Source organism: Ranitomeya imitator, chromosome 2, assembly GCF_032444005.1.
Source record: "Ranitomeya imitator isolate aRanImi1 chromosome 2, aRanImi1.pri, whole genome shotgun sequence".
NCBI lineage: Eukaryota > Metazoa > Chordata > Amphibia > Anura > Dendrobatidae > Ranitomeya > Ranitomeya imitator.
The window spans coordinates 651,344,984-651,372,706 of record NC_091283.1 but is presented as its reverse complement, the minus strand read 5'-3'; the positions used below and the strand labels follow the sequence as shown (position 1 = coordinate 651,372,706).

Below are 27,723 nucleotides of genomic sequence, written 5' to 3'. Positions count from 1 at the left end.
TAATTCCAGGTAATATGAAATCATTACAAATGTACACAGAATGTGAAAATGAGTAAAAAATCTCCGTGCTTAAATAGAACCGGTCACCAGTTTTTGAGCCTATGAACAAATGCCACCACCTCTAACTTCTCATGTGCTGCACTCCACAAACGTGTCTAACACCTGCTGTCTCCCCCTAACCCTGTATACACCCCCAAAAATACCATTTGATATGCTTCCTCACTGTATGTAAATGTGTGGCCCGTTCCGATAGGCATCCTCGCTGTTGCGTCTGTCCCTCCTCTCTGCTCCTAATCGCGTTCTCCTGCTTTGATTGATATGACGCATCATCCACAAAGCGAACCGAGAGCTCGCGCCTGTGCCATATGCTCAATCAACCACACAGGCGCACTCTTCTCTGCAGAGCATAAAAGAGCACAGCATTTGTTCATAGGCTCAAAAACTGGTGACAGGTTCCCTTTAATCCAAGGAGTCCAGAAACTTCTGCTCCATTTTTCCAAGCAGACTGAGATATGGACAGATAGGGAGCAGGTGCCCAAGGATGTAATATTTATCCAATATATCTATTTTGCTTTCTACATGTCATTTAGGTTCCATGAAGACCGTGCCTTTTCTGCATAAAACACCTGCCTGACAACATGAGGGGGAATGAATCCCAGAGTCGCATCACTGACTCGCTAAAGATGGAGAAGGACAAGAGTCACATCACTAAGATTATATTAAACCTTACTCTGGAGATCCTTTACATGCTGACCGGAGAGGTGAGGGATGGCAGGAATTATGTCACAGGGACGTTACTGGTGAGTTACTGGATTCCAGGAATCTATAAAGTGATATTAATTATAGTTTCTGTACACAGGATTACACTGTAATAAAGAAGACTTCTCGTGAATGTGTTACACCTGGTAGCCGCCACCTTGTGTCAGGAGGATGTGGTGGTACAAAGAGCACCATCATGGCTTCTTCAAATCAGATGTTAATAGACGAGAAAGACAATGATCAGAAGATCCTGGCACTCGCCAATAAGATTATTGAGCTGCTGACTGGAGAGGTGAGTGCTACTGGGAATGCTGGGATACTATACAGTAACACCACTGGTGGTATCTGGCTGATGGCTGTATAATTGTATACATCAGGTTCCTGTAAGGTGTCAGGATCTCACTGTCTATTTCTCCATGGAGGAGTGGGAGTATTTAGAAGGACACAAGGATTTGTACGAAGATTTCATGATGGAGAAACCTCAGCTCATCACATCATTTGGTAAGAGGAGACTTTTAGTAATGGTAAAGGAGAAAACAGGCAACTTAGATGCCAAGTTATAACTTGTCTCCATCAGTTGTAAATAATGTGATCAGTCACTTTGTGTATTTTCCACAGATGGATCTGGAAAAAATGATTTGCAAGAGACATGTCCAAATTCACAATATTGTCCAGAGAACGATTACTGTGTCCCCCCAGTTACTGCCGACTCCCTGTATGATGCTTCTCGTTCTGACAGATCACCACTTCAAATAAGACCTGTTGGAGTAAAAGGTATGTAGGTCGACAAGTTGTAGTTTAGTTGGCAATCTTGAACTTGATAATGTAGCATTTTGGGGGCAGACTTTGGAAACGGGATTTAAATTCAGGACTAAAAAAAAGCAATAATTGCATATGATAAACCTACATCTACAGAAGATCTGTGGCTAGTTCTCCAAGATATTGGGAATAACCTCCATGCTGAGTTCCTTCAAAACAGCATCAATTATTCTTTAGGTACAATTGTACTATTTTTGAGGGCAAGGAGTGGTCACACCAAATATTGATTTGATTTAGGTTTTTCTTTTCTTCTTTCACTTTAATAAAAAAAAATTAGCACTTCAATTTTTGAAAGCATTCTTATTTTCAGCATTTTTTAACACATCCGTTTACAATTGCCTCCATTGCTGTTGTCATGACACACCTGTCGGGTAACCTTAACTTTTGAAGGTGAAGATGCCCGGGCCTCCACCCTTGCCTTATCTCCTGAATTAGCCCTCTGTCTGTTTTCTTTCCCCACCCAGGGAAGAGGGGCGCTACTGTGCACTGTAGTACACCAACCCGACAAACAAGGCAACACAAACAAGGGTTTTACTGAAAACTCCAGGCATACAAAATATTCACTCACATATAACAGAGGAATGCACCGAGGCGTGGAGGTAGGGGAATAAACCAAAATAGAGAAGGATAGGGAATTACCACACATACAAACCAAGCAACAGTCACTAATAACTCCTCCAACTCTCCTCATAAGAACTCCTCTTTCCTTCGTTAGCCATGTAGCAAATGCAAGCTCTGACAAGGATTTGTAGCAGAGCCCAGATTATAAAAGGGGAAAGGAGTGGCTAACTTGAGCTCAGCTGTAAGCACTGGGATTTCCTACATGGCCGATTAACCCCTGTTCTGCCAGAAGGAATAAACACATTTAAAATGAATAAGTGCTTCTTCTCAGTGCCGAAGTATGTTCCATTCTTCAACTGTCAAGAGACCAAGTGGGCAATGCGATAAGAGGCCCTTCACAAGGAAATAACACTCCGGTCCTACTCACAGGATTGTGTGAGGCAGCTTAATGTACAATAGCTGGACTCGTGTATTCTTCATTCCAAGTACAGGTAATAGCACAGCGTTATCTGCTTTTTCTCCAAAGTGTCCCTGGAGCCATTTTTTCAACACGACAATGCAAGCCCCATGCTGCTTGTGCTCGTGTGAGCACTCCGCATGGTGTAAACATACTTCTTTGGCCTGCAGCGTCTCTGGAATTGTTTCCCCATCGAGCACATCCGGGACATAATTGTTCAGCAATTGCAAAAGGAGGTGCCAGCTACAGATCTTGATAACATTAGTTCCCAAGTGCATTCAGCATGAAAAAGCATTCCTCAAAGAACCATTAATAACCTCATGGATGGCAATCAATGATACCGGATAAATCCAGAGGTTTTTGAAATTTGTTTTTCCATTCTCTCATAATTCCCATATCATTAACATGCCTATGGCTACATTAGCATGATACCAATTACTTTACCATATAAACTACAATTATTGCCATAAAAAAGGCTCATATGGCCAAGTTGATGGAAATATTTAAACTTTTGGCTCTTGCAAAGAGAGGTAGGGAAATCTGCTTCTTTATTCAATCTTGAGCTGCCCCCGGCAGCATTGTGAAGAGTCATCCCGATGCAGTGCTGGGCGAATTTTGAGATGGCTCGTCAAAGTATATATAGCAATTGTGAAGCCCCGGCTGCAATTCATGCTGCCCACGGTTTGGACAGTATGAATCGCTTGACAGGTTCCCCTTTAAAGGCAAAGAGGCCAGATGCCATTTACTACTTCTCTATGAAAGTGACCCTTTTTAAGCAATGTTGTAGAACTTATTACTGTGGAGATTACATAATAAGTAGATTTATTTGGGTCTTAGTTTACTTTGATCAACTCCTTGTTAGATTTTACTTTGTCTTTCATTTTCACCGCAATCAATAGCAATTTAGAGAGTTGTGAGAGGGAGGGAGCTCCCTTTCTCTGTCTTTCCTTATTGGCATCCCCGCAATACGATCGTGGGGAGATGATGGTTGTCATGGCAGCTGCAGGTCAAATAACGACCTCCATGACTTCCAGCTAGAGTTGCCTTTTGGGCCCTGCTATAAGCAGAGTGTAACAGGTGTTCTGCCAGTGTCACATTGACAGTCGTACTGGATTGCAATGCATTAGAGTAGTGATCAGAGAAATTAAATTGAAGTTCCTAAGAGAGACTAAGTAAAAACAAAACGCATATATATTTGTTTGCAAAAATATTTTAAAAAAGAATTAAGAAATCCTCAATAAATACATAAATGTAGGTATTTGGTATTGTCATGCCCGGAACGACCTGATGTATAAAGCTATCTAACTATTTGACCCATACAGAGAACATCCTGAAGAAAAAGAAGTAGCCCCCAATTTTTTTTATATCATATAGACAAACAAAATATTGTTTTGGCATGGCCATATTCTGAGAGCTATAGCTTTTTTTATTTCTCCGCTGACAGACCTTTATGGCAGCTTGTTTTTGGCAGGACAAGATTACTTTTTCAGTGATACCATTTCTATTTATATATATATATGACATTTTGATTGTATTTTATTCCATGTCTTTTTCTATAAAATAGTTTTTGTGTAAAAAGTAGCAAAACATAAATAAAATATAAAAAATACATAAATGTGGAATTGCTGTAATTGTACAGACCCAAAGAATGAAGACGTCTTATAATAGTTACCACATAGTGAACGTCAAAAAATATACCCCCCCCTCAAAAAAAAATCCTAAATTGTTGTTTTTTTGTTCACTCTACCTGCCAAAAATCCAAGTAGAAAGTAGCAAAAAAGTTATGAGCCCAAAAATAATACCAATAAAAATATAATTGCATCCCGTTAAAACAAGGCTTCACATGACATTGTCGGCAGAAACATTATAGCTTTTTTTTTTTGCAAGAGAAGCGGTTTTTTGTGTGCTACACCATGTGCACATAGCCTAACCCCTGACTCCCAATTTTACACGCCTGTGCATTGCTTTAACAGTTTAATGCCAAGGATGTATGTAATACACCACAACTACAATAGCTCTAGAATGACACCAGGTTTAAAGCACATTTGGCTATGGAGATGTTGGGTAAATTTTAACTTCCTAGTTCCTTTCAGTGTGCTTGAAAAGGATGTATGTTTAGATACCATAAAGGAAAACAACACACAGTCACTCACTGTAAGGTCGGGATCACACATACGCGAGATACGGCCGAGTCTCGCAGGTGAAAACCCTCCTCTGGCGCCGGCACACCGGAGCGGAGCGTGCGGCTCCATGTATTGCTGTGTGGCTGCACGCTCCGCTCCGGAGTGCCGGCACCAGAGCTGGGTTTTCACCTGCGAGACTCGGCCGTATCTTGCGTATGTGTGATCCCGGCCTAATTCTCAACCGATTTATCCTTCCAGGAGCTACTGGGGATATGAAAAATTAACTTTTGCTCATTATATTACTTTCTTTTTTTTTTACTAATTAAAGTGAATATTTTCTCTCTGATATTGGGGCACATCCTGATGGTGGAGTCAAAAGTATACCCCCAGTGTCTAATCAGGCGTCTTTGTCACAGTGTTAGAAAAGTCACACCACGCTCTGCTTCCGCACAATTAAACATTCTTGTACAGCTAGGTCCCTAATAAAATGGCTACAGGAATTGGATTCCCAGATAAGAAATAGGTGTTCAAGAGACCAACTATTGGAGGCCTTACCCACTATTCAGAAGATGGTTGTTTTTTTGTTTTTGTTTTTTGGCAGATGCGTCTGTGGACAGCATTAGATAAGCTGCACCCACTCCTGTGCTCTTTCAAACTCTCCACACTAAACTCTATCTAAAAAAAAAACAAAAAAAAAAACTGGTCAGCAGATTTCCAGTCCAAAATGAAGCCTTGTGCTGTTCTCTGTCAAGAAGGTTGTTTGTTCAGCTCTGTCTTAGGTGAGATTTTTTTAGAGAAAGTGGCAGATAAGAAAAATAATTTTTCTTACTTTTTTGCCAGATACAAAAGATTCTTTAGGAGTTCTGAGGGTAGAGAGAGGACAGTGGTTGGGGCGAATGTACCTGGGGAAAGGCCAAAGCTGGGGGTTCTTATTCAATAAGCCCATACCCTAACAAAGGAAGACCCAATTAACCATGATGACAGGTTTCGGGTGGAGGGAAGGTTAAAGAAACTTTTCAATTCAGAGAAAAGCAGGCATACCCGAATCTATATACTCGGGGAACTGTGAATACAGATATCTCTTCGTCTGATCTAGAGTCCTCAGACGCTGAGGCAAATCCAAAAGAGAGTGCTATGTCTTTTGAGATATTTACCAACCAGCGTAGGAGAGGGGGACGGTTCAAAAGATGGCAGAGAAAAGGAGCAGAGAGTGGAGGGAGGGGAGGTCCTCATCAGGGCTCAGCCTCGGCATCATCCTCTTAAGGTACCGTCACACTAAGCGACGCTGCAGCGATATCGACAACGATCCGGATCGCTGCAGCGTCGCTGTTTGGTCACTGGAGAGCTGTCACACAGACAGCTCTCCAGCGACCAACGATGCTGGTAACCAGGGTAAACATCGGGTTACTAAGCGCAGGGCCGCGCTTAGTAACCCGATGTTTACCCTGGTTACCAGCGTAAAAGTAAAAAAAAACAACCACTACATACTTACCTTCCGCTGTCTGTCTCTCGGCGCTCTGCTTCTCTGCCCTGTGTAAGCACAGCGGCCGGAAAGCAGAGCGGTGACGTCACCGCTCTGCTTTCCGGCTGCCCGGCGCTCACAGCCAGAGCAGAGAAGCAGAGCGCCGGGGACAGACAGCGGTAGGTAAGTATGTAGTGGTTGTTTTTTTTACTTTAACAATGGTAACCAGGGTAAACATCGGGTTACTAAGCGCGGCCCTGCGCTTAGTAACCCGATGTTTACCCTGGTTACCAGCGAAGACATCGCTGAATCGGCGTCACACACGCCGATTCAGCGATGTCAGCGGGAGAGCCAGCGACTAAATAAAGTCCTGGACTTTCTGCCCCGACCAGCGATATCACAGCAGGGGCCTGATCGCTGCTGCCTGTCACACTGGACGATATCGCTAGCCAGGACGCTGCAACGTCACGGATCGCTAGCGATATCGTCCAGTGTGACGGTACCTTTACTCTGCACAGCCGTCTTTTTTAGAGAGCCGAGATACTCGATATCAACTTCGAGGTCGGACAGTCACTTACAACAAATAGAAGATTGTGGGGACACTCAGAGGGACTGGGAGATGAAGGGATCTGACAAAAATTGTATTATTAATTTGTGCTCTCACACACTCACGACATCAGAATTTAAGGTATTAAAAGCGGGGATGACCTTCGTCCCAAACACTAGGTTTGACCCTTTTGTATGGGTGAAAGACATACATTTGTTTCTAAGAAAACTAAGGTGGCGGAATTTTTTTGCCCATAATGACAGGAATAAGTGTCAACAGCTCACTACCAGCTAGGGGCAAAGAACCAGTGAACATTAGAATTGGGAGGTTCTGAAGCTGTTCGAAAAACAGGTAATGGTCAGGGTACCAGCATCAGTCATTGGGAAAAGCTTCTTCTGCAATCTGCTTCTAGTAAAAAGAAAACCCGATGGTTCTCACAGAACACTTATCAATTTAAAAGCTCTGAATTGTTATCAAAGAACCACAAAAGTGGAAATGGAAACTCTGAGATCCACTGTAAAACTACTATACCTGATTTGCTATCACGTTCTGATCCACCCAGGCCATCAGACATACTGTATATGAGTAGCAGTAAAAATCCGAGGAGACCTACTTCATGTACAATACTAATTCCTACCCTTTGGAGTTTCTATAGCAGCCAGCATTTTCACCAAAATAGTGGCACAAATGGCATGCTTCTTAAGAAAAAAGGACATTTTAGTAGTACCAGATCTAGACTATTTCCTAATAATAGGAAAATCAAAGAGATTGTACGATAGCAGTCCGACAAGTCCTAGCTGTCTTGTCAGGTCTGGGTTGGATAGTGAACATGACCAAATCAGAATATAACCTCTACAGATTCAGGTTTTTCTTGGGATCTATTTGGATTCAACCCGTTGCTTCCTCCCACAACAGAAAATTGTGAGAATTGAGCAAAAAATCTTAAAACTCCAAAGGTTTCAGGAGATTTCAACAAGGAGAGGGATGTCTCTGTTAAGCTCTTTGATGGCCACAATTCCAGCTGTCCAGGGGTCCCAGTTTCATAAAAGATGTCTTCAATGGGAGATCCTTGCAGTGCAGACCAGTAGGATGTGTCATCTAGACCTGGAATTCCAGTTGTCAGCAGAGATTCTTGACTCCTTCATCTGGTGGATGGACAGAAAGAACCTCTTGAAAGGAATCCCGTGGACAGTTCAAGAACCAATTGTAGTTACCAAGAATACAAGGTGAGAAGTGGGAAGTCCATCTGGAAGGTTACTTTTTCAGACTCTATAGGATACTACAATTAAAAAAAAACAGTTAATCAAATTTGAAAGAACTGACAGCAATATGGGAGGCGATACAAGTTACTTTACAATGTATTGCAGAGAGAAACATGGTGATAATGTTCTATAACAACACCAGTGGCCTAGATAAATCACTAAAGGGTGAACAAATAGGAAAAGTCTTCCGGTTGGCAGAAGAAAATCTTTTATCCCTATCCGCCCGGCATATACAATGGTCAGAGAATATTATAGCCAACTATGTAAGCCGCCTTTCACTCAGCCAAGGAGAATGGACTTTGAATCAAGATTTTTTTGTCAGATTTGTGCTTTATGGGGTCTCCTAGACCTATTCGCTACCAGGGAAAACCAGCAGGTGGACAAATTTTTCTCCCTGAATCCACGGGAATCCCTAAGTGGGGTGGATGTGCTTGGTTTGCTTGGTTGAGAATTATGTTCGTCTAAGACCATTGCATAGTACCCAATGTTCTCAGCCTTCTGTCCCAGGGCCCAGTCCTCCACCTTTAGGTTCACAACCTACACCTGCTTGGAGCTTGAAGGAGGGCCATATCAGCCAGTAGGGATTCTTACATGACTTAGTTTCCACTCTCTCTGTTAAGTAGGAAAAAGGTTACCTCCTTAAATATACCAAAAAGTATGGAATACATTTCTCTCGGCAAAATCTATCAACACAACAACAGGTTTCGCTTACGGATGTGTTGGAGTTTCAGCAGGAAGGCATAGGTTGGGTGCATAGGTTCATGAATGCTTCTCATGCTTCTTGGCCAGTAGGTGGTCCTAGAATAGCTCCCTGGGATCTAAACCTAGTACTGAATGCCCTTATATGAGACACCCTTGAGCCTATTTTGTTTAAGACTACTAGGGTTCTCAGTCTGAATACAGCTCTCTTAGGCTGCTTTCACACATCATTTTTTGCCGTCATGCACAATCCGGCGAATTCTGAAAAAACGGATCCGGCAAAAGTTGCCGCCAGATCCGTTTTTTTCTCATAGACTTGTATTAGCGAAGGATTGCGACAGATGGCCTCACGTTTCATCCGTTTTTCGCCGGATCCGTTGAAAATTCTTTTTCTGGCGGCCGGAGAAAGCGGACATACTAACATTTTTTGTGTCCTTCGGAAAAACGGACAGTGACGGATCCGGCGTTTGGTAGAATGGAAGCCTATGGCACCGGATCCGTCAAATGATGGAATCCGGCCACGGATTCCATTTCTAAACTGAGCATGCTCCGATTTTCCATTCCATTAGAAATGGAATCCGCGGCCGGATACCATCATTTGACAAATCCGGTGCCATAGGCTTCCATTCTACCAAACGCCGGAGATATATATATATATATATATATATATATATATATATATATATATATATATATATCTCTCTATCTCTCTCTCTCTCTCTCATCCATCGCATCAGTTTTTCACAATTTGCGATGGATCCCTTTTTTCCAAATTTCCCGGGTTGAGGCTAACGTCAAAAAAATGATGTGTGAAGGTAGCCTTAGTGGCCCTAACCTCGGCAAAGGGGGTTCGTGAATTACAGGCCATCTTGGTTAACCCACAGCTTTTATCCCGAAAGTAGTTTAGAGGTTTCATTGATGACAGGAGGTAGTTCTCCCTTCATTTCATGTGAAAACAAAATCTCAGAGAAAGCTAGTCATTAATTCTTTAGATATCAAAAGGTGCTTCCTTAGATACCTTGAAGTCCCAGGCCCCTGGAAGAAGTAGTCTTCCATGTTTGTTTTGTTTCAGGGTCCCAATAAGGGTAAGGTGACTCATAAGTCCAAAATAGCTAGGGTTAGAATGGCCATAACCTTGCTTTACTCCTGTCTTGAGTCAGGGTCCTCCACAGAATTTTAGGGTTCATCATGTTTTTTTATTAGGAAGTTATAAGGGTTAAAAATTGACCAACAATTTCTCATTTTTACAACAAAATTTACAAAACCATATTGTTTTAGGGACCACATCACATTTCAATTGACTTTGAGGGGTCTATATGACAGAAAATACCAAAAATTTATACCATTCCAAAAAAACTGCACCCCTCAAAGTGTTCAAAAGCGTATTCAAGAAGTTTATTAACCCTTCACCTTCAGGTGCTTCACAGGAACTGAAGCAATATGGAAGGAAAAATGGACATATGACTTTTTTATTACAAAAATGTTACTTTAGACCCATTTTTTTTTTTTTTTAATTTTCGCAAGGGTTACAAGAGAACATGGCCCCAAAAATTTATACTGCAATTTCTCCTGAGAACGCTGATACCCCATATGTTTTGGAAAACTACTGGCTCATGATAGTGCTTGGAAGGGAAGGCGCACCATTTGACTTTTTGAATGCAAATTTGAGTGAAATCATTAGCTCACGCCATTGTCACGTTTGGAGAGCCCCTGATGTACCTAAACAGTGGAAACCCCCTACAAGTGACCCAATTTTGGAAACTAGTCCCCCATGGAATTTATTCAGATATGTGGTTACAAAAAATTATCTTTTAGTCCCAACATTTTTATTTTCTCAAGGATAACTGGAGAAAATGGACCCCAAATTTGTTGTGCAATTTCTAATGAGTAAGCAGTATAAGGGGGTGTTCCGATGTGTCCGGCGCTGCTGCGGGTGCCCGCTGCTGCGGCGGGGGCTCTGCCGACATTGTGTGAAAGGCCACAGCCCCCCCCCCCCCGCAGTTCCACGGTTTCCTGTACGGTGGACTCTGAGAAAATGGCCACCAGGGGGCGGCGCATGCGCAGATGGAGATCTCGGCACCAACTCTGAGATCTCATTGTCCCACAATTTCTGCTGATTGTAGAAATATCTCAAATGTGGATATAGATTACTGCTTAGCCATATACAGAGCCCTAAGTGCTAGAAGAGCATAATTCACCCTCAAGTGACCTCTTTTTGGAAACTATACCCCTTTGGGAATTTATTTACAAGTGTAGTGACAATTTTAACTGCCATGGGTGTTTTACAGAAACGAGCAGTAGTGGATGTTGCTAAGTGAAAATTGAAACTGCTATTGTGCCAACTACTGTGTTTTAGACAGCCCCCAAATCTAAGAAGCATCATTGCCAGAAGCTCCCTATCCTCCCCAACTCACATCAGGACTACAAGATCCCAGATTAACAATTTGTTACCATCTTTTAAGTTAGCCATTAAAAGGTATCAACCACTGAGGACTCTCAAATCTAAATATTTTTCTATCTTCCGGCTAACACAGTACCAAGATACAGCTCTGGCAAAAATTGAGACCACTACAAAATTTTCTAAAACTCGCCATCTCTACATGTCTGACAGCCATTCCATTCTAGTGTCAGTTGAATTCCAACCAGAGTACACCTCATTCTACTTAATGTGCTTCTGATTAGGTGATCACCTGAACCAAATCTTATTTAATGAGGGAAAGTATAAAAACACTATTGTGGTCTTCACAATCCTCTTGCAATAGGACAAGCTGGATGGCCAAACAAGTACTAGGAATAGCCCAAAATTAATTTAAATGAAAAAATAACTTTTAACCATGAAAACCAAGAAAAGTCTTGAGTGAGGAAAAGAAGGGCTCAATTCTGGCTTTACTAGCAGAGGGATACCGTGAACATCATGTTGCCACCATCCTTAAAATTTTGAAGACGGCAGGCAAGTGTAATATATAGTGTGTGTGTGTGTGTGTATGTATGTATGTGTGTGTGTGTGTGTGTGTGTGTGTGTGTGTGTGTGTGTGTGTGTGTGTGTATATATATATATATATATATATATATATATATATATATACATATATATATATATATATATATATATATACATACATATATATATATATATATATATATATATATATATATATACATACATATATATATATATATATATATATATATATATATATATATATATATAGGAACAGCATCAAATACTACCTCAAAATCATGCAAAGCTTCCCCAGCCAATGTTCAAATGGCTAACAAAATAGAAGTAAAAAAAGGAAAACGGCACAAAAAACTGAAAAAAAGTGGACTTTATTGCCCAAACGGCGTGGCAACGTTTCGGACATAGTATCCTTGAGAAAGGATACTATATCCGAAACGTTGCCATGCCGTTTGGGCAATAAAGTCCACTTTTTTTCAGTTTTTTGTGCTGGCACAAAAAACTGAAAAATATATATATCCATTCCATGTCTAAGATGGCAGTCCATTACAAGGTCAAGCAGCAGACATTGGGGACAACATGGCAACAGACCGGCAGATGGCGATAACGACTCTCCACTGACCGGGATGACCATCATCTTATTCGAATGTCACTCTGCAACCGCAGGATGACATCAAGTGACCTACAAAAGGAATGTCAAATGGCAGCTGGGGTGAAGTGCACAGCAAGAACAGTTAGTAACAGGCTCCTAGAGGCAGGGCTCAAGTCATGTAAAGCTAGAAAAAAGCCTTTTATCAATTAGAATTAAAGGAGAGCCAGGCTGAAGTTTGACAAGGACCATAAGGATTGGACCATAGAGGACTGGAGTAAGGTAATCTTCTCTGATGAGTCTAATTTTCAGCTTTGCCCACCTGGTCGTCTAATGGTTAGACGGAGACCTAGAAAGGTGTACACGCAACAGTGTCTTGCACCCATTGTGAAATTTGGTGGTGGATCGGTGATGTTCTTGGGATGCTTCAACAAGGCTGAAATTGGGCAGGTTAATCTGGTATGAATCAAGCCGCATACAAGGCTATCCTTGAAAAACACTTGCTTCCTTCTGCTCAGGCAATGTTCTCCAACTCTGAGGACTGGTTTTTCCAGCAGAACAATGCCTCATGCCACACCGCTAGATCAGTCAATGTGTAGATGGAGGGAGCGCCCCATCAAGATCCTGTCATGGCCAGCCCAATCTCCAGACCTGCACCCCATTGAGAACCTCTGGAATGTAATCAAGAGGAAGATGGATAGTCACAAGCCATCAACCAAAGAACTGCTTACATTGTTGTGCCAGGAGTGGCATAAGGTCACCCAAAAGCAGCGTGAAAGACTGGTGGAAAGCATGCCAAGATGCATTAAAGCTGTGATTAAAAATCATGGTTATTCCACCAAATATTCATTTCTGAACTCTTCCTGAGTTAAAACATTAATATTGTTGTTTCTACATGAATAAGAACTTGTTATCTTTGCATTATTTGAGGTCTGAAAGCACTGTTTCTTTTTTATTATTTTGTCGAGTTCTCATTTGCTGCAAATAAATACAACATTTTTAGCTTTAAATTTCGGAGACCTGTTGTCAGTAGTTCATAGAATAAAACAACAATGTACATTTTACTCAAAAAATATACCTATAAAGAGAAAAGTCAGAGAAACCTGAAAATGTTGCCAGAGCTGTATATATCTTTCCTGTATTGTAGCGCCCAGTAAGTTGTAGTCTCCAATATATTGTAGTGCCCAGCTCATGCTTCTGGAGACAGGCACCCATAAATTAGGCAGGCTGTCATCCTTACAGACATACCAAAGATGTGGACGCTCTGAATTTCTTTTTTTTTTTTTTTTTTTGGGGGGGGGGGGGCACTTGTACTTTGTACTAGCAGTAACGTGGAAGCCCCCTATATTTCCGTTAACAGATAACGGAGCTGAGTGGGGGCATTTTTTTATGGATTGAGTTGAAGCTTTTGTTGGGAACATTTTACATAACATTTTGGATTACATTTATCCTGTGCACTACGCTGAGCACTTACTGTATTTTTCGGACTATAAGCCACACTTTTTTCCCCCCAAAATGTGGGGGGAAAATGAGGGGTGCATCTTATAATGCGAACGCAGGCTTACCAGGGGGTTATGGCAGAGGTGTGGCGATGCTGCAGCGGTGAGTGGTGCGGAGTGCACCTGCTCAGGTGCACTCCGCACCGCCGCAGCATTCCCACACCTATGCCGCAACCCCCAGGTAAGCCTGCATTAGAACTATAAGACGCACCCCCCATTTTTCTCCCAATTTTTTTGGAGAAAAAATGTGTCTTATAGTCCTAAAAATACGGTATGGCTTTGTCATTTAATCTGGGATCCGCCTAATGTAGAGACCCTCCTGATTCCAGCGATGTGTCACTCACTGAGCTCCTTGCTGTAGTTGTGATAAAATCACTGTTTTATCAGCAGTAGATTATCGCAAGTATAGAAACCTGCTGCTGTGTAGTCCTCCATATTCATGAGCTCTGTATCACCTCGCTCCCACCACCGATTGGCAGTTTTCTGCCTGTTCACAGTGTACACAGAAAGCTGTCAATCCGTGGGGCATTTGGGGTTATACAGAGCTAAGCATTCAGAGATCTGGAAGATCTGGCATAGATAAAATAATGATTTTCTCAAAACTACAATATGCAGTGCAATTAAGTGATACATCACTGAAATCAGGGTCCCTAAACATACATCATGTTGGTCGCAGATGGGGTAGCAAAATCTTGGTGATGGATTTCTTTTATGGAATTGTCTTATTATGTGTTAGAAACTATTATACTTGGCTGTCTGATCAATTTTTATGAAAAATAATGCAAAGTTGCATCTTCTAACCAAGTGTCTGTTTTTCTCCACAGATCCCATGAAGTCTACAAAAATATCTGAAGCAAATTGCATTCCCATTTCTTCAAAAGATTCTATCACTAATGACCATAATAGTGATAAGCTTATACAGACAGCCAAATACGCGTTATCAAAGAAACCAAAGGAAAATAACTGCCTGGAGAAGGTTTCTGAGAGATCCGCGTTATGTGGACCTGACAATCTCCCCAATACCACCATCCATATACACACAGATCATATTCCACACTTCCCATCTGCGCTTATTAAGAAAGAACCAATCTTATTAAATGAAGAGAATTTAATGGACTCAAGAGATTATACTCAAGATCCATCTAGGTTTACTAAGGAGGAACCATGGGACGGGGGAGATTGTACTGACCTATATACACCCACAAATCATCTCCAACAATATTCATCAGCTCATATAGAACTATTTGTCTCCTATGAAGAAAAGCCCTTCTTGGGTAATGATGCTGTCCTAACCACCAGTTCTGCAGAGTATGTGCCTTCTCCATCCACAGACTTCAAGGATGAGCAGCAGCGTAATACAGCTGAAAAGCCATATTCCTGTTTAGAGTGTGGAAAACGTTTTAAGCTAAAGTCATACCTCATTGCACACCAGAGGTGGCACACAGGAGAGAAACCATACTCATGCCTTGAATGTGGTAAATGTTTTAGCAGAATGTCAAATCTCGCAAACCATAAGAAGGTTCACACAGGCGAAAAGCCATTTTCTTGTTCAGAATGTGGAAAAAGTTTTGCTAGAAACTCAAATCTTGTTGTTCATCAAAGGGTCCATACAGGGGAGAAACCATATCCTTGCTTGGAGTGTGGGAAATGTTTTTTTAGTAATTCTTATCTTGTGGTCCATCAGAGAATCCACACCGGTGAAAGGCCGTATTCTTGTTCGGAATGCTTAAAATCCTTCATCAGCAGCTCAGAACTGTTGAAACATCGGAAAAATCACATGAGAAATGACATTCTTAAAAATTCTGCGTATTTGTTCTGATTGTAGAGAAAGATCCAGCTATGTGAAAAAGAAAGGATGGAAATCTCTTAACTTTGTTTACTCTGTTTGGACATAACATTTGAACAGTATGAAGGAGACCTACTTACACAATAATTGGCTTTGCAATAATGTTATGTTACAGAATTCTGTAGAACAGAACCCTTAGCTGTAAGGCCGGCGTCACACACAGCGTATGAAAATACGGTCCGTATATTACGGCCGTAATACGCTGAAAAGTCCCGAAAATAGTGGTCCGTAGCTCCTCCGTAGGCAGGGTGTGTCACCGTTTTTTGCGCATGGCATCCTCCGTATGTAATCCGTATGGCAGCCGTAATGCGTGTTTTTAGCGCAGGCTTGCAAAACCGACATACCGCTATACAAGGGATCCATGTGATAAAAAAAAAAACAACATATATACTCTCTCTCTCTCTCTCTCTCTCTCTCTCTATATATATATATATGTCAGTAGACACATATATGTATATATATTATTGCTTCATACAGCGCGAGATAGCAGAAAGCCGGTAATTCAATTACCGGCTTTTGCTTACTCCTTCCTAAACCCGACATGATATGAGACCTGGTTTACATACAGTAAACCATGTCTTCTCTCCATTTTTTTTGCATATTCCACACTACTAATGTCAGTAGTGTGTCTATGCAAAATTTGGCCGTTCTAGCTAGTAAATTAAAGGGTTAAATGGCGGAAAAAATTGGCGTGGGCTCCCGCACAATTTTCTCCGCCAGAGTAGTAAAGCCAGTGACTGAGGGCAGATATTAATAGCCTGGAGAGGGTCCATGGTTATTGCCCCCTCCTGGCTAAAAACACCTGCCCCCAGCCACCCCAGAAAAGGCACATCTGGAAGATGCGCCTATTCTGGCACTTGGCCACTCTCTTCCCATTCCCGTGTAGCGGTGGGATATGGGGTAATGAAGGGTTAATGTCACCTTGCTATTGTAAGGTGACATTAAGCCAAATTAATAATGGAGAGGCGTCAATTATGACACCTATCCATTATTAATCCTATACTAGTAAAGGGTTAAATAAAAAAACACACACATTATTAAAAATTCATTCATTGAAAAAATCACAAAGGCTGTTGTATTAATTTATTCTACTCTCAATCCACTCACTGAAGACCCTCGCTCTGTAAATAAAAAAAAATAATAAACCAACAATATACATACCTTCCGAGGATCTGTAAGGTCCAACGATGTAGATCCATCTGAAGGGGTTAAAATATTTTGCAGACACGAGCTCCGCTAATGCAGGATGCTTCATTTGCGGTGAGGCGCCCTCTGCTGGCTGTCCTCATATGAACTCGAGCAAGGGAGCTTTCTAGGAAAGTTCCCACGATCTAGGAAAAGCCAGCAGAGGGCGCCTCACCGCAAATGAAGCTAAATATAGCTCATTGATCTATATTTAGCTTCATTCGCCGGGGTTTTGCAGAAATGAGCAACCTGCATTAGCGGAGCTCGTGTCTGCAAAATATTTTAACCCCTTCAGATGGATCTACATCGTTGGACCTTACAGATCCCCGGAAGGTATGTATATTGTTGGTTTATTATTTTTTTTTTATTTACAGAGCGAGGGTCTTCAGTGAGTGGATTGAGAGTAGAATAAATTAATACAACAGCCTTTGTGATTTTTTCAATAAATTAATTTTTAATGTGTGTGTGTTTTTTTATTTAACCCTTTACTAGTATTGGATTAATAATGGATAGGTGTCATAATTGACGCCTCTCCATTATTAATTTGGCTTAATGTCACCTTACAATAGCAAGGTGGCATTAACCCTTCATTACCCCATATCCCACCGCTACACGGGAATGGGAAGAGAGTGGCCAAGTGCCAGAATAGGCGCATCTTCCAGATGTGCCTTTTCTGGGGTGGCTGGGGGCAGATGTTTTTAGCCAGGGGGGGGGGCAATAACCGTGGACCCTCTCCAGGCTATTAATATCTGCCCTCAGTCACTGGCTTTACTACTCTGGCGGAGAAAATTGTGCGGGAGCCCACGCCAATTTTTTCCGCCATTTAACCCCTTATTTTACTAGCTAGAACGGCCAAATTTTGCACATACACACTACTAACATTAGTAGTGTGGAATATGCAAAAAAAATGGGGATATGAGATGGTTTACTGTATGTAAACCAGGTCTCATATCATGTCGGGTTTAGGAAGGAGAAAGCAAAAGCCGGTAATTGAATTACCGCCTTTTCTCTCTAACAGCGCTGCGTATTCCTCGCAAGTCACACTGCTGGTCCGTCTGGAATCCGTATTTTTGGGGCTTCCATAGACTTTCATTGACGTTTTATTTGCGCAATACGGTGACAAACGCAGCATGCTGCGATTTTCTGCGGCCGTAGAAAGCCGTATAATACGGATCAGTTTAATACGGCAGATAGGAGCAGGGGCATAGAGAATAATTGTGCCGTATTTTTTGCGAGTTTTACGGACGTAGTTTCTGTGCTCTTACGTCCGTAAAACTCGCAAGTGTGACGCCGGCCTACTACTTGCCATTGCCTTCTCCAGCAGGGGTTTATTGCATGCAGAACCTGCTTCAAAATACACCGCAGCAGTTTTCATTTTTCATTTCAGTTTGGTTTTGCTTTGATCAGTATGTGCAAGAAAATGACAATGGTAGATGCAAACTGTAAATTTACTTCCAGGTTTTACTTTTTACCCCAGAGACTCCTATTCTTCTCAATTCTTTTGAAGGGAATCTGTCAGTAGAATCATCCCTCCTAAGCCGTCTGTATGGGCATGCAGGTCATAGAAAGCTGAATAAAATTACACCTTGATATCTGTAATCCAATGTCATATTATAGAGAAGTCCATGTTTTTCTTAATATGTAAATTAGCTGTTACAATCTACGGGCTGGATATAGATCTGTACAACACAATATGAACTGCAACCACCAAGTCAAACAAAGAGTCCAGTTTTGAGAAGAGATCATGTAAAAATTCCATTTTTATTGATACAAAGATATAAAAACATAAATGTAAGCAGAGAATATCATGTAGGTGACGCTGTTTTGGACAAAAAGATGGATATTGAGGCGGAGAAATCAATAAACTTTTTTCAGTTATATCTGCTTTTTTATATACCTCCATTCCAGAATTAAGTTACAGTTTTAAAGTACCGTATTTTTCGGCGTATAAGACGACTATTTGACCCCTGAAAATCTTCTTAAAAGTCGGGGGTCGTCTTATACGCCGGGTGCATATGGTGGGTGGGGTGTAGTGGTCCCGATGACGAAGGGAGGGGGCGTCTCACAGGAAAGTGTGAGTGGAGTATCCCCCTATTACCTCATTGTAGCAGCATGAGGTCTCTGTGCTGGGAGCGGCGGCAGCTGCTCCTCTTTGTGCCGTGTGGGTGCTGTGCTGTGGGGCGGCGTATCTTCGTGTCGTGGGTGCTGTGGGGCGGCAACGGCGTATCTTCATGCAGCGTCGGGGCTCCGCCGGCATTTCCTCAAAGCCCAGAGGCACCGGTAGCTCCATTGCTGCGATGCGGTGGCCTCCGGGAAAATGGCCGCTGGGGGCGGCACATGCTTAGATTCAGATCTCGTCTCCTGAGATCTCGGGATGAGATCTGAATCTGAGCATGCGCCGCCCCCAGCGGCCATTTTCCCGGAGGCCACCGCATCGCAGCAATGGAGCTGCAGGTGACTCCGGGCATTGAGGAAATGCCGGTGGAGCCCCGACGCTGCATGAAGATACGCCGCTGCCGCCCCACAGCACAGCACCCATGCGGCACAAAGAGGAGCAGCCACCGCCGCTCCCCAGCACAGAGACCCCATGCTGCTACAATGAGGTAATAGGGGGATACTCCACTCACACTTTCCTGTGAGACGCCCCCTTCCTTCGTCATCGGGACCACTCCTCCCTCCCCCCCCCAAAAAAAAAAAGGCACATTAGTCACCGGCCCTATAAGACGACACATGGCATATAAGAAGACCCCCCCCTTTTAAGAAGATGTTATATTTTAACTGGAAAAGTTGGGGGGTCGTCTTATGCGCCCAGTCGTCTTATACGCCGGAAAATACGGTAAGTAGAAATAAACCATGGAATACAGTGTGCTATAGTGGCTAGAGAAGGATAAAGCAGAAAAATACCTACAGATCTTTGATCTGTAGGTGCAGTAGGTCACGAGAGAATAATGGTAATTGGGGAGACTCATAAATCTTAATTATATCTAAAATTTGTGCTAATATGCTGCAAGTGCAGAGTAGAGGTATATATGCAGATTATTACTGCTCGTTTGAGATTATAAGACCAGGTAAAGAGAATACATAAGGTAAAAAGTCAGGGATAAATAATGCCTTAAATGTCCATAAAGTGTTCTGTGCCAAAATTACCTTGGAAACAGTCAGTAGTTTCCAAGTGGGAAGTAATCGCCACAGCGTCCCCTCACCACTACGCGCGTTTTACCGCCAGCTTCTTACGGGGTCGCGTTGAGGTGAGCGGCAGCCGCATATTTATGTTCTGTTACCTCCTATCAGTGTGCAGTGGAAGCCAGTATGTGTCCATGATGTCAGCTGCGCATGGTGCAGGTGCCCTCATCGGATGACAGGAACTTCCTGGAGATGCTAGTTGACACGCACGCGTGGAAAGGAGTGATCACTACCGAAAGTCCCCAAGATCGGGGAAGCCACGCATGCATACCATCGGGACAAAAGAAAGGACGTGAGTAAATGAATGAATACCAGTGTATGTGTCTGAACAGTGAAAGTGGCTTGCAATAAAGGTGGAATGTGAGTAACAATAGTGAATAAAAGCGCGGTGACCCTTAACTTGTTGAGGAGAAATGAGATAGATGAGCAATGCTTCATGTTAAAAAAAAAAAATGGAATGTGTGGAACCAAAAAATAGATAAAGGTTGATATGTGGGTAAAGGAGTTTTATATATAAATAAATCGATAATGTGTTCCAAGAGCTTTAAAAGGAAAGAAACGTAATAAAGATGACCTAATGGGTAGGGAGTGGAGGTGTGATAATCACTGGAAGAGAACAGGGGAGGGGAGAAGGGTTACGTGGATATTGGGAGACCGTGAAAGGGACCTCCGCTATCGGATATGAACTGAATATGATTACTATGGGATTTATATGTGTATGTAGTAGTGGGCTAACCCAACCAGGGTGAATTGTGGTAGAAATAATTAAAGAGAACAACAGTGTGTTCACAAAGGTGGTGTTGTATGGGGATTGGGACTGTTGCGAACTAAGTAACAATTGGTGTGAAGTGCACAATCCTAGGACCTAGGGGTAGGGTGGGAGCGATGGGAAAAAGAATGAGAGAAACGAAGATGGCAGAGGTGCTGGAATTACTCATTGATGAAAATACAATCAATTTGTGATGCTAAAAATAGTGAAGTGTAACTACAATTTAATATCCCAAGGGCATAGATGTTCATAATACAGGTCCTTCTCAAAAAATTAGCATATAGTGTTAAATTTCATTATTTACCATAATGTAATGATTACAATTAAACTTTCATATATTATAGATTTATTATCCACCAACTGAAATTTGTCAGGTCTTTTATTGTTTTAATACTGATGATTTTGGCATACAACTCCTGATAACCCAAAAAACCTGTCTCAATAAATTAGCATATTTAACCCATCCAATCAAATAAAAGTGTTTTTTAATAACAAACAAAAAAAACATCAAATAATAATGTTCAGTTATGCACTCAATACTTGGTCGGGAATCCTTTGGCAGAAATGACTGCTTCAATGCGGCGTGGCATGGAGGCAATCAGCCTGTGACACTGCTGAGATGTTATGGAGGCCCAGGATGCTTCAATAGCGGCCTTAAGCTCATCCAGAGTGTTGGGTCTTGCGTCTCTCAACTTTCTCTTCACAATATCCCACAGATTCTCTATGGGGTTCAGGTCAGGAGAGTTGGCAGGCCAATTGAGCACAGTAATACCATGGTCAGTAAACCATTTACCAGTGGTTTTGGCACTGTGAGCAGGTGCCAGGTCGTGCTGAAAAATGAAATCTTCATCTCCATAAAGCATTCCAGCCGATGGAAGCATGAAGTGCTCCAAAATCTCCTGATAGCTAGCTGCATTGACCCTGCCCTTGATGAAACACAGTGGACCAACACCAGCAGCTGACATGGCACCCCACACCATCACTGACTGTGGGTACTTGACACTGGACTTCAGGCATTTTGGCATTTCCTTCTCCCCAGTCTTCCTCCAGACCCTGGCACCTTGATTTCCGAATGACATGCAAAATTTGCTTTCATCAGAAAAAAGTACTTGGGACCACTTAGCAACAGTCCAGTGCTGCTTCTCTGTAGCCCAGGTCAGGCGCCTCTGCCGCTGTTTATGGTTCAAAAGTGGCTTTACCTGGGGAATGCGGCACCTGTAGCCCATTTCCTGCACACGCCTGTGCACGGTGGCTCTGGATGTTTCCACTTCTCCACAATCTTCCTCAGGGTCCGGTCTCCTCTTCTCGTTGTACAGCGTTTTCTGCCACATTGTTTCCTTCCAACAGACTTACCATTGAGGTGCCTTGATACAGCACTCTGGGAACAGCCTATTTGTTGAGAAATTTCTTTCTGGGTCTTACCCTCTTGCTTGAGGGTGTCAATGATGGCCTTCTTGACATCTGTCAGGTCGCTAGTCTTACCCATGATGGGGGTTTTGAGTAATGAACCAGGCAGGGAGTTTATAAAAGCCTCAGGTATCTTTTGCATGTGTTTAGAGTTAATTAGTTGATTCAGAAGATTAGGGTAATAGGTCGTTTAGAGAACCTTTTCTTGATATGCTAATTTATTGAGACAGGTTTTTTGGGTTATCAGGAGTTGTATGCCAAAATCATCAGTATTAAAACAATAAAAGACCTGACAAATTTCAGTTGGTGGATAATGAATCTATAATATATGAAAGTTTAATTGTAATCATTACATTATGGTAAATAATGAAATTTAACACTATATGCTAATTTTTTGAGAAGGACCTGTATAGGCCAGTGGTGTGACTGCCCACCATTAGAGAACAGTCCGATAAGACCCATCCATTAGAAAGAAGTTTGATTTAAGTGCCTCCTAAGGTGAGAACCAAGAAGAGTGATGAATGTCCATAGTTTTCAATGGCAATAAATTGAAGACTTGACTCCCGACGGTGGAAAGGGATGGTATGCCTGCCGGATATGGATCCAGATCCTTTCAATGCTGTCAATAGGGGGTAATGCTGGCTGTAATGTAAAAATAGTAATTAAAATCCAAATATTGAAAATTGTTTATATACAGCTCTGGCAATTATGATGCTCAGTACTGTATAATGGCCCCACATGATGCTCAATACTGTATAATGGCCACACATGATGCTCCGTGTGGCATTTGCAAAGTTCCACAACCTCCTAAACAGATGGACGCTGGAAAAGTGGCAGATTGTGGATTTCTCTGATGAATCTTCAGTAGAATTACACCACAGCTGCCGCAAATACTGCAGGAGACCTACTGGAGCCCGTATGGATCCAAAATACACCCAGAAAACAGTTACATTTGGTGGTGGAAAGATCAAGGTCAGGGGTTACATTCAGTATGGAGGTGTTCACAACATTTGCAAGGTGGAAAGCAATATCAATAGCCTAAGATATCAAGAAGTATTAGCTACCTCTTATATTCCAAATCATAAAAGGGGTCAAATTCTGCAGCAGGAAGGTGCTCCATCTCATACATCCATCTCTACAACATAGTTCCTCCAGGCAAAAAAGATCAAGGTGCTCAAGGACTGACCAGCCCAGTCACCAGACATGAACATCATTGAGCATGTTTGGGGTAGGATGAAAAAGGAAGCTTGGAAGACAAAACCAAAGAATCTAGATGAACTCTGGGAGGCATGTAAGCATGGATGCAGTCCTTTAAGCTCACATAAAATATTAAATATGACTCTAATAGCACCACAACTTCATTCACCAATGTTATGCAACATATATTTGTATTTTAGGTTAATTAATTGTTTGAATATCACATTACTTTCTGTGGGAGACAAAACTTTTGTCTTGCCAAAATCTGACCATTCTGTGTTCGTTAACTGATCAATATTTCTGCATTGATGTAAATTTATTTTCTTAACCTAAACCACATTTCGGAGGGTTTCAGCTTTCAAAAGAATAATTTATACAACCAATGGATGAATTTAACCCCTTTACCCCCAAGGGTGGTTTGCACATCAATGACCAGGCCAATTTTTACAATTCTGACCACTGTCCCTTTATGAGGTTATAACTCTGGAACGCTTCAACGGATCCTGGTGATTCTGGGATCCTGGTGATTCTGACATTGTTTTCTCATGACATATTGTACTTCATAATAGTGGTAAAATGTCTTTGATATTACCTGCGTTTATTGAAAAAAATGGAAATTTGGCAAAAATGTTGAAAATTTTGCAATTTTCCAACTTTGAATTTTTATGCATTTAAATCACAGAGATATGTCACACAAAATACTTAATAAGTAACATTTCCCACATGTCTACTTTACATCAGCACAATTTTGGAACCAAAATTTTTTTTTGTTAGAAAGTTATAAGGGTTAAAAGTTGACCAGCAATTTCTCATTTTTACAACACAATTTTTTTTAGGGACCACATCTCATTTGAAGTCATTTTGAGGGGTCTATATGATAGAAAATACCCAAGTGTGACACCATTCTAAAAACTGCACCCCTCAAGGTGCTCAAAACCACATTCAAGAAGTTTATTAACCCTTCAGGTGTTTCACATGAATTTTTGGAATGTTTAAATAAAAATGAACATTTAACTTTTTTTCACTAAAAATTTACTTCAGCTCCAATTTGTTTTATTTTACCAAGGAAAATGGACCCCAAAAGTTGTTGTACAATTTCTCCTGAGTACGCCGATACCCCATATGTGGGGGTAAACCACTGTTTGGGTGCATGACAGAGCTCGGAAGCGAAGGAGGGCAATTTGACTTTTCAATGCAAAATTGACAAGAATTGAGATGGGACGCCATGTTGCGTTTGGAGAGCCCCTGATGTGCATAAACAGTGGAAACCCCCACAAGTGGCACCATTTTGGAAAGTAGACCCCCTAAGGAACTTATCTAGAGGTGTGGTGAGCACTTTGACCCACCAAGTGCTTCACAGAAGTTGATAATGCAGAACCGTAAAAATAAAAAATATTTTTTCACAAAAGTCATCTTTTTGCCCCCAATTTTTTATTTTCCCAAGGGTAAGAGAAGAAATTGGACCCCAAAAGTTGTTGTACAATTTGTCCTGAGTACGCTGACACCCCATATGTGGGGGTAAACCACTGTTTGGGCGCATGGGAGAGCTCGGAAGGGAAGGAGCGCTGTTTGACTTTTCAATGCAAAATTGACAGGAATTGAGATGGGACGCCATGTTGCATTTGGAGAGCCACTGATGTGCCTAAACATTGAAACCCCCCACAAGTGACACCATTTTGGAAAGTAGGCCCCTAAGGAACTTATCTAGAGGTGTGGTGAGCACTTTGACCCACCAAGGGCTTCACAGAAGTTTATAATGCAGAGCCGTAAAAATAAAACAAAAATATTTTCCCACAAAATTTTTTTAGCCCCCAGTTTTGTATTTTCCCGAGGGTAACAGGAGAAATTGGACCCCAAAAGTTGTTGTCCAATTTGTTCTGAGTACGTTGATACCCCATATGTCGGGGGGAACCACCGTATGGGCGCATGGGAGGGCTCGGAAGGGAAGGAGCATCATTTGGAATGCAGACTTAGATGGATTGGTCTGCAGGCGTCACATTGCGTTTGCAGAGCCCCTAATGTACCTAAACAGTAGAAACCCCCCACAAGTGACCCCATATTGGAAACTAGACCCCCCAAGGAACTTATCTAGATGTGTTGTGAAAACTTTGAACCCCCAAGTGTCTCACTACAGTTTATAACGCAGAGCCGAGAAAATAAAAAAATCTTTTTTTTCCCACAAAAATTATTTTTTAGCCCCCAGTTTTGTATTTTCCCAAGGGTCACAGGAGAAATTGGACCCCAAAAGTTGTTGTCCAATTTGTCCTGAGTACGCTGATACCCCATATGTTGGGGTAAACCCCTGTTTGGGCACACGGGAGAGCTCGGAAGGGAAGGAGCACTGTTTTACTTTTTCAACGCAGAATTGGCTGGAATTGAGATCGGATGCCATGTTGCGTTTGGAGAGCCCCTCATGTGCCTAAACAGTGGAAGCCCCACAATTATAACTGAAACGCTAATCCAAACACACCCCTAACCCTAATCCCAACGGTAACCCTAACCACACCCCTAACCCAGACACACCCCTAACCCTAATCCCAACCCTATTCCCAATCGTAAATGTAATCCAAACCCTAACCCTAACTTTAGCCCCAACTCTAACCCTATCTTTAGCCCCATCCCCAAACGGTAGCCTTAACCCTAACCCTAGCCCTAACCCTAATGGAAAAATGGAAATAAATACATTTTTTAAATTTTTTTATTTTTCCCTAACTAAGGGGGTGATGAAGGGGGTTGGATTTACTTTTATAGCGGGTTTTTTAGCGGATTTTTATGATTGGCAGCCGTTACACACTGAAAGACGCTTTTTTATTGCAAAAAATATTTTTTGCATTACCACATTTTGAGAGCTATAATTTTTCCATATTTGAGTCCACAGACTAATGTGAGGTCTTGTTTTTTGCGGGACGAGTTGCTGTTTTTATTGGTCACATTTTCGGGCACATGACATTTTTTGATCGCTTTTTATTCCGATTTTTGTGAGGCAGAATGACCGAAACAGCTATTCATGAATTTCTTTTAGGGGAGGCGTTTATACCGTTCCGCGTTTGGTAAAATGGATAAAGCAGTTTTATTCTTCGGGTCAGTACGATTACAGCGATACCTCATTTATATATTTTTTTTATGTTTTGGCGCTTTTATACGATAAAAACTATTTTACAGAAAAAATAATTATTTTTGCATCGCTTTATTCTGAGAACTATAACTTTTTAATTTTTTTGCTGATGATGCTGTGTGGTGGCTCGTTTTTTGCGAGACAAGATGACATTTTCAGCGGTACCATGGTTATTTATATCTGTCTTTTTGATCGTGTTATTCCACTTTTTGTTTGGCGGCACGAGAATAAAGCGTTTTTTGCCTCGTTTTTTGTTTTTTTTTACGGTGTTCACTGAATGGGTTAACTAGTGATATAGTTTTATAGGCGGGGTCGTTACGGACGCGGCGATACTAAATATGTGTACTTTTATTGTTTTTTTTTTTTTTATTTAGATAAAGAAATGTATTTATGGGAATAATATTTTCTTATTTTTTTTATTATTTAGGAATTTTTTTTACACATTTGTAAAAAAATTTTTTTACTTTTTTTACTTTGTCCCAGGGGAGGACATCACAGATCGATGATCTGACAGTTTGCACAGCACTCTGTCAGATCACCGATCTTACTTACAACACTGCAGACTTACCAAGCGCCTGCTCTGAGCAGGCACTTGGTAAGCCACCTCCCTCCCTGCAGGACCCGGATGCCGCGGCCATCTTTGATCCGGGCCTGGAGCAGGGAGGGAGGTAGGGAGACCCTCGCAGCAATGCGATCACATCGCGTTGCTGCGGGGGTCTCAGGGAAGCCCGCAGGGAGCCCCCTCCCTGCGCGATGCTTCCCTGTACCGCCGGCACACCACGATCATGTTTGATCGCGGTGTGCCGGCGGTTAATGTGCCGGGGGTGGTCCGTGACCGCTCCTGGCACATTGTGCCGAATGTCAGCTGCGATAGGCAGCTGACACCCGGCCGCGATCGGCCGCGCTCCCCCCGTGAGCACGGCCGATCGCTATGACGTACTAGCCTGTCGAGGGTCAGATAGGCCCAGGGCACCTCGACGGGATAGTACATCTAAGGTCAAAGAGGGGTTAACATCAGGTTATAAGTTTTTATTTACATAACATGGATAAGCGACATAACTTCTGTCATTGAGTGTATAATGGCCCCAGATGATGCTCAATACTGTAGAACGGCCTCACATGATGCTCAATACTGTATAATGGCCACACAGTGCTCCATACTGTATAATGGCCCCACATGATGCTGCATACAGTATAATGGCCCCACATGATGCTCCATACTTTATAATGACACACATGATGCTCCATACAGTATAATGGCCACACATGATGCTAAATACTGTAT

At 42.0% G+C, this 27,723-nt stretch overlaps 1 protein-coding gene across 1 annotated transcript in view; it reads left to right on the top strand.

The window, feature by feature from the left end:
- LOC138667083 (zinc finger protein 391-like) overlaps positions 1–16,072 on the top strand; it is a 133,074-nt gene extending 117,002 nt beyond the window's left edge. The window contains exons 2-6 of the mRNA XM_069755371.1: positions 591–761; positions 860–1,051; positions 1,137–1,260; positions 1,378–1,533; positions 14,561–16,072. Of these exons, the coding sequence (XP_069611472.1) occupies positions 639–761; positions 860–1,051; positions 1,137–1,260; positions 1,378–1,533; positions 14,561–15,555 (1,590 nt within the window). The 5' untranslated portion in view covers positions 591–638 and the 3' untranslated portion in view covers positions 15,556–16,072. The remainder of the gene's footprint in view (positions 1–590; positions 762–859; positions 1,052–1,136; positions 1,261–1,377; positions 1,534–14,560) is intronic.
- Positions 16,073–27,723: the final 11,651 nt, after the last annotated feature.